General features: G+C 37.2%; 1 protein-coding gene across 1 annotated transcript; it reads right to left on the reverse strand.

The window, feature by feature from the left end:
• Positions 1 to 3,553: 3,553 nt before the first annotated feature.
• Positions 3,554 to 7,809, reverse strand: LOC114176461 (protein argonaute 2-like). The gene is made up of 3 exons (XM_028061508.2): positions 6,539 to 7,809; positions 5,279 to 6,434; positions 3,554 to 5,198 (listed from the first exon to the last, which is right to left on the reverse strand). The coding sequence occupies exons 1-3, from the start codon at positions 6,870 to 6,872 to the stop codon at positions 3,776 to 3,778; spliced, it is 2,913 nt and encodes a 970-aa protein (XP_027917309.1). The 5' UTR covers positions 6,873 to 7,809; the 3' UTR covers positions 3,554 to 3,775.
• Positions 7,810 to 8,201: the final 392 nt, after the last annotated feature.

Raw genomic sequence — 8,201 nt, forward strand, 5'->3', positions numbered from 1 at the left:
ATAAATTTTAAGAAGGTATTTCAAATAACTAAAATAGTAAAATTTGGAAGTCACTCAAAAAATAAGGAAATTGAAAATCCCCAAGTTCTGGAATTGCTCATTGGTTAAGACAAAAAAGGTCTACAAGTCCAAAAAGTCGAGTTGGGCTAGGTAGAAGGTAGAGTTGGGCCAGCCCAGACTGAAGGTCAGGCTAAAGATCGAGTTGGGTTGGGTTAGGTCATGTAGGGCAAAGGTCGAGCCAGGTAAGCCTGGACCGAAGGTCGAGCCAGGTCAAAGGTCGACTTAAACCAAAAATCAAGACAAGTCGTACTGCATTGAAAGACGAGATAAGTTAAGTTAGACTCAAAGATAGAGAGTAGTTCATAGTAAAATAGAAATTAAATTGTTATATCCAAACAAGAAAAATGAAATTTAAAATATTTCAATTACTTAATCCAAACTAATTATTTAAGAAATGAAGAGAATTCAATTATTACGTATTTCAAATTCTTTGAATTATTGAAATCCCTCATCCACACACAACGTAATGGTGTGTCTAGATGAGGCAATTTAATAGAGTAATTCAATTATTTGGAGAATTTGAAATTCTTTCAAGAAAAATGATATGTTTTGATGAGGAAATTAAAAGGAAAATGAAATTGAGAAATTTTAAGGAGGTATTTCAAATAACTAAAACAGTAGAATTTGAAATTCATTTAAAAAAGAATGAAATTAAAATTTCACAAGTTGTGGAATTGCTCATTGTTTAGGACAAAAAAGTGTAGAGGTCTAAAAAGCCGAGTTAGGTTTGCCAGAAGGTTGAGTTGGACTAGCTTGGGCCGAAGGTCGACTCGAATCGAGGGTTGAGTTGGGTCGGTCAGGCCAAATGATAAAGGATTGATCCCTACCAAGGATGATGGCCTATGGCACATGCTTAGAAGAAAGGGAGTTCCTTGATCCTTTCCTTTGCTTTTATTTTCTTTAGTTTAAAATTCCATTAAGTTGGCTTGGTTGACTATTTTTAAGTTGACCTTTTGACCTTGACTTTGGGTTGACTTGTTGACTCAAAGGATTAGCTTAACCTAAAGCCAACATGGTAATTTAGATTTAACTTGTTTTGTAGGTTCATTAAGAGGTGGGACAAGGAAGGACAAGTGGTGCATTTAGATGGCTTTTGGCGAGAACATGTGGAGGAAAGAGAAGGAGCAAAGCTTTCTAGAAACATCTAGAAAGGATGACCACATGCCTTGGCCACCAAGAAGTCTAGAAATATCTAGAAGGAGCATCCACCTTGCCTTGGCCAAGAAGGCTTCTAGGATGTGTCTATGTGCTCCTTTGTTGACCTACTTTCTAGACTCTATGTTTTGTTATTTGCATTGTAATCCTTTTTAACTTATTTGTTTTTGCTAAGAGGCCCCTAGACACTTCTATTTAAGGGGACCTCTAACACTTGTACAAGGGTTGAAAATTTTGGAGAAATTAAACACCTTTTGTGTATCAACCATTGTGAGAGTCTTCTTCCCTAGGGGGTGAATGCTTTTAAGCCTTATCTTGAATCTTGATTCAACTGGCAGCACACATCCACTCATCTTTAAGGTTGCCATGGCTTCTTCTAGCCTAGCCTTGTAGTGGCGTGCTTCTCACATTTGTATCATTCATTTCCTTTCCATTTTATGCTTTCTTCTTCCTTTGTGTGTATGACTTGGGTTTTACTTTTTTTTATGTGTTGTCCACTCTTATTTGTTTTGAATCAATCCATTCTTTTCTTCTCTAGAACCTTGGAAAGGAACCTTCACATCTAGACAACTTGCTATCTTAATGGCCAGTGGGGATTTCCTTGGTTTTCTTAATCAATCATCACCATATTCAATAATCTTCTAAAAGAAACAAGATAATCCTACATCACCAAAGGTCAAGTCGGGTCGGGTTGAAAAGGTCAATCCGGGTTAAAGATCGACTTGAAGCAAAAGTCAAGATGATTCATACTAAATTGAAGGTTGAGCTAACTTAAGTTAGACTCAAAGGTAAAATTGAGTTTAGCGTAAAATAGAAATTAAATTGTTTCATTTAAATAAAAAAATTGAATTTTAAAATATTTCAATTACTTCATCCAAACTAATTATTTAAGAAATGAAAAGAATTCAATTATAAGTAATTCAATTACTAGGTATTTCAATTTCTTGGAATTGTTGAAATCCCTCCTCCAAACACAAGGTTAAGGAATTTCAATATTTGGAAGCTAGGTGTAAAGCTTTTAAAGTTTGAGTCAATCATAAATCTAGATAAATTGAGTCTAGAGTTACCTATTTATGAATGTGTGTCCAATTGTATAATGTATGTTTGAGGGTGTTATTTTAGAATTTGTTTGAATTGTTATGATTTCTCATAGTTATCATTAGTTTACCCTCCTTTGTCTCTTTGTTGTGGTGCCTCTTTTGCAATGATCACTTCTATGACATAAGTAAATGATGTTACATGTGGTGATGGTACTAGATAATAGGTTGAGGGCAATAAAATAAGTTCTATTGGAAATGTGCATAAATATAAATATACATATTAATGTGAATTATTAGTCCTATTTTGTGTTTTGAATAATTTTAATAACTTATGCATTTTGAAAGACTAATTACATGTAAAAGGACTAGGACTATATTAACATGTATATACTCTTCTATCTCCAATTTTGCTTAATTATTGACTTGTAAGAATCCAAGGAATATTTTATAATTTTGGGTTGTTACATGTCTTTCTGAATATTTATTTATCTATTTTTGATATCTATTTATCTAAAAATATTTATTTATATATCATTTTTTTAAATATTTATATCTATTTACATATATTTTTCTTAAATATTTTTATTTATTTATATCTATTTTTAAACATTTCTTTAAAATATATCTTTTTAAAAATTAATTTATCTATTTTTTTACTAATATAACTAATTAAATACTGTGTAATTAATTTTAACTTTTTCAAAACATTCATTTTTAACTAATTAAAAATTAAGAAAATAAAAAAAATACAAATATCAGTTCAATTCAGTTCCTCGATAATCCTATTCTAACCCAATTGAAAATTGTTATTTCAATAATTATAAATCACAGTATGCTATGTAAAGAAATGAAATACGATAAAATAAAAGCTAAAATAAAATAAAATAATGAGCATTGATAATACCGTTAGAAAATAAAATCCCCAAATATGGACTCGTGCCATGGTTGTTGTGGTATACCTCTATTGCTGTTAAGTCTTTCTTAATTATTCCCTGTTATTAATTTTTCAGCTTTTAGGAAAATAAAAAGGACTATAATAATACATGAAATATAATAGATATCCAGATAAAGTTATACATACATTCCAAATTACAAACAAGCCTGTAAAAAAAAAGGAAATTTGAGACAGACTATAAAATAAAAGAAATGAATTTTTTAATTATTAAATTTTGATAATTTCTTTTTATAATTTTAGATAATATGTTTTAAACAATTTTTTATTTTTTTATCTTCTTATTTTTAATATTCTAAAATTACTTAAAATATGTTACTTCATATTATAAAAAAAAAATTATTAAAATTTAATAGTCAAAATATAATTTCATAAAACAAACCAACGGATACCTTTATTTAAAACTAAAACAACACGAACATGACTCAATTACAAGTAGCATAAGAAACAAAGGAGAAGATAGTTTGAATTGAGACATTAGATTCACGCACAAACTAACCTATTTCAAGCGGTTTGTCCCAATGGAAAGAGAGCAGAGTTGTAGTGCCACAAACAACCTAAAAAACATTCAAATGAAGAACATAAGGTTTTCCACGTCGGGGTGCAACTTGTAACACTCTTCATCATTTAAACCAGAAACCGACGAAGAAGATCCAGTGGTGGCAGAGCGATCAGGTTTGGCTTCATTCATGGCTTCATAGTAAACACGGCCTCTGTATGCAGCTAGATCAGCATAGTAGACTGGAGGGACTAAAGAAACAGGTCCAGTGCACTTTGCAAAGGTAAAACACATTTCGTATATCAGTTTCTGCAAATCATCAGAGGTAAATTTGTGTTCATCCCATAACACATGATAATGAGTGGGCTTGCTTGTGCCCCATTTCCCCATGTGACTAAAAAGGTAGAAGTCAAATTCAAAAGGATGCACCACTTTTGTGTCCACAACTGTTCCAGGTAACACATTGAAACTCTCACCCTTCACAAAAAATCGAGTTTGATGTCGCTTTTGTGCAACAATAAGAGTGATGGTTGGCGAGTGATTTGAGTCACCAAACACTGATTTCAAATCTTGCAGCTCCTCCGTGAGAACCATGTTAAATTGACTTTCGCTCACGCCGTCTCGAAAGATAACAATTTTCTCTGGCCACACTTTGTTCAGCTTCTTGTAATGAGATACTAGTTCAAGGCAAATTCTCCCAAAGTTCAAAATTTTCTCAACCCGGTGACCTTGAGCACAAACACGTGCAGCATAGCGATTTGCAGCAGGCCAATTTACAGTGGCAACTACAGCAGCAATTGAAGGACTGGTGGTGTCTCTGGAAGGTGGATGGTTAACATCAGCACCTATGAACATAACATGACCTTCGCCGTCAAAGTTTGGAAGCCTGTTCATGAGCTCTACGTTACTTCCTCCAATTTTTGCATTCATCTTGAGGGCGAGATTTGTAAGGAAGTGATCCTTCGAATCGATAGCATGAGAACGTAAGCAGCATTGTGTCACCACCCCAACCTTGGTCTCAGCGATCCATTTGAGGCTCTTGTAACCTGAATCTTTGTCGGCCATCACACAGAGAAGAATCTGCAGCCGTTGTTTACGTTCCTTTTGAACCTGAGAATCAATTTCTTGAAGTAACTCACACAGCGAATCGTATTCGCGAAGAGTAGACATGGAATATTCTTTAGAACAAGCTGGCTCCTCCATTTTAATGCCGAGTAATTCGCACTTGTTACAAAGATTCGTAATGAAGCGTTCGCTTTTGAATTGGCACTTGGAATCAGAAAAATAAAGAATGCCCCAACACTTAAGCGGCTTCCCTTCCACCATTGATCTTCCCTTCAGACTCCACTGTGGTTTCCCCACTTCCAGTGCCATACTAATAATCCCACCCTTTCGATTAGCTATCTTCAATTTTGGGGGCTGAATTACTCGTCCAGTCACTTTTGTCATGGAAGTGCCCACACGCATGCCAAAACTCTCAATAACACCACCTCTGTCAAAACAGATATCGACACAAATGATTTGCAATTTTTTGAAATGCAAAATTCATTGCAGCAAATCAAATTGACTTACCCACACGGTCCTTCCTCTGATTCCACTATAGTGCAGATTTTACTTCGCCTTTCTCCTGCAGTAGCCCGCGACATGTTTCTCAACACACTGCCAGCATTTGTATTCAGTAAGTTCTCTTTGGGGCATCTCTGATCCTTGATCAAGACGCACAACTCCATCGGCACATAATTCATCTTGTTGCCTCCAAAATCCAAGGCAGGAATTTCCGTGTGTTGAATCTCCACCTTATGCTTCCTTGAAAAGTACTCAATCAGACTACATTCCCGTGCTGGATTCCGCCCCTCAGTGTCAAAAACAGGGAATCTGATCTTGCTCGTAACCATGGGTGTCAACTTTGTAATAGTGTATTTCTGCTTCGTCATCCGGTGGGTTACATTGACTTTCAACCCCACAAGTAAATCCTCAACTTTTTTCTTGAACTTGGAAAACATCTTCAAATCGAACTTCTCAATCTGTTCGTGCAGAAACTCCAACACCGGTTTCTCCTCCCCAAAATACGACAGAACGGAAAAGTCTAGGCACAAGGACAAGCCCTGAGAAGTTGGCTTAAGACTCTGCTGAAATCCTCCAGTTGCAATTATCCCTTTAGAGTTTATCGGACTTATGGGATGATCCTTGGGAAAGAAGCAGCACCCAACCGTATCACACTGCTTAGCGGGATTCTCCTTCGCCACCAAATCCAAGCCCTGTAAAACATCTCGAGGAATCCCAGGAACCTTTCCACTCAAGTAATCTCTCAACTTCCGGAGTTCAAGGTCCTTCACAAGTGTAAGAGTGACCGAATAGCAAAGCGTTCTTGCGTCCCCACCTCTCACCACCTCCACTTCGAAGGTTCCTTCCTTCAACCGCTCCGAGCTGAATATGCTCTTGTCGCCGTCGTACGCCGAACTGGGGTACGCGTGATCGGAAAACAGCTTATCCCGAATCGACGACAGAAGAAACTTGGAAATCTTCTGAGGCCGATGGTTCATGGCCGGAGCCTTGGCCTTCACATCCACGTTATACTGGAATATTACTCTCTTTTCATCGAACTCAACAAGGAAATGGTTCACCTCAAGGTTGTTTCTCTTAGCTGCCATTTTTCCCCCTTTGTCAGGCCTACGCATTGGTCTCATGCTCTCTGCTTTTTCCTCTGATATCTTCAAAGATCCCACGTCTGTGAAAAAAAATCAAAATATAAATTGAATTCTCACCATCATTTATTGTAACGATTGATGCTTTTTTAGGCTATAAATATAGCAAGAGTGGCGCGCTCAATACCTGGATTTTGAATTGTTTCTTTTTCAGTTTCAATTCCAGTTTCAGTTTCAGTTTCAGGTCGAGGTTGAGAAGCATGTGGTTCTGAAGATTCACCCGGGGAAGAAGGATTTAACCTCGGTTTCCACCGTAGTTGTGGCTGTGTTTGGGAAGGAGACCTGTGTTCATTGCTACCACTTAACTGGGGACGTTGGTAGAACCTTCCTCTACGGCCGCCGTAACTGTCACGTCCGCCGTAACTGCTACGACCAGCATTGCCCTCACCGCCACCATAACTGCCACTGCCACGGCCGCGGTAACTGCTACGGCCACCGTAACTGCCTCTGCCTCTTTCCATTGGAATTGGAGAAAACGGGAGCGAAAAAACTGACTGAACAAAATGAAATGAAGCAAAACACTAAAGGACGCATCAACTTGAAGGGGTATTTATAGAGAGGTGAGTGAAATTACGAGAATGTTCTTAAGTTTGTAAGCGGAAAGACCAAAGGGAAGTTTGTACGAGATCGTAAAAAGGTGAGAGAATGTGGCGGAGTTACAGAGGGTTTGTCTGATACACCCTTTGTCGTCATTGGTCAAACTAACTTCATTCTCGCGTTTCAGTTTATTTTGACTGATATCTCGATACCTTCTAATGTGGAATACATGAAAGTCAATTGTTGATCAATGGTTTAAATTAACTCTTTTAGTTGTGTAAATCACCAATTCCACTTGCAGGTTTAGAGTAGGATAATGATACAATGCCCCGTTTATTTGACCCCAAGTTACCCGTCTACGTGGCACTGAATATTTTATTCATTTTTAAGGAAACGGGAAATGAAGGTAGCGAGAAGGGATAGTTTGCGTGATTTGCACGCGCTATGCATTGGATTAAGTTTTTAAAAAAACACATTCATTCGCAAGTTCCCTCGTTTCTTCCCCTGCACTTTCTTCTTCGACCAGAGACGCACGAGCAACCAAAAACCTATTTTGAATCGCAATGCTTTGTCTTCCCAAAAAGCCTATCGTTCCATAAAGGTTGGTGTTGTGGGTCGCAGTGGAAGCGGATAGCGGAGGTGTGGAGAGTGGTTTGGGTTGTTGGAGGCGGCGGCTTCCGCGAAAACTGGTGGGTAGCGTTCGATTCATTGGTTGGGCGCTCTCTTGTTGGTTGATTAAGGTCATTGGAGGAACGAACATTTCTCCGGTAGGTTATGGTGGAAAACCCCGCTCGACGAAGATAGGGAAGGGCTGGAAGGAATTTTGCAATCAACATCAATTAAAAGAAGGGGATCGTGTGCTCTTTCAAGTGGATCACGCTGATGCTGATGAATTCATTACAGTCTTTGTCAACAAATGTTTGTGTGACGACTAATTCTGATCTTCAAACAATTTCATGATATGTAATGAAAGTTAAGCTTTTCATAAAAATCTGATATTTATGTTTTCTACGTCTCGAATTAACTGTCCTTTTGTGTTTCCATAACTGCCTTTTTATGTTGAACTTTTTGTACATGTACATGCAGTACTGCAACTCATTTTACAATGTATTATTACTTCAAATATGCTTTCCACACAATCCAATGGTCATCCAAGTAATTCCATCACCATGAACCATCAACAAACCACCTAAATAAGTAATTGGAATTCAAGATTCACTTCAAAACGAACTTTTCTGCGTCTCGAATTAACT

Source organism: Vigna unguiculata, chromosome 3 (genome assembly GCF_037176805.1).
Source record: "Vigna unguiculata cultivar grain cowpea cultivar isolate G323 ecotype 2 chromosome 3, ASM3717680v1, whole genome shotgun sequence".
NCBI lineage: Eukaryota > Viridiplantae > Streptophyta > Magnoliopsida > Fabales > Fabaceae > Vigna > Vigna unguiculata.

Excerpts from the sequence above, each read along its gene's own strand:
- LOC114176461 (XM_028061508.2), bottom strand. The coding sequence starts at position 6,872 with ATGGAAAGAGGCAGAGGCAGTTACGGTGGCCGTAGCAGTTACCGCGGC. Across the intron at positions 6,435-6,538 it reads AGAAACAATTCAAAATCCAG|ACGTGGGATCTTTGAAGATA; the intron begins GTATTGAGCGCG and ends TTTTTTTCACAG. Across the intron at positions 5,199-5,278 it reads TCAGAGGAAGGACCGTGTGG|AGGTGGTGTTATTGAGAGTT; the intron begins GTAAGTCAATTT and ends CTGTTTTGACAG.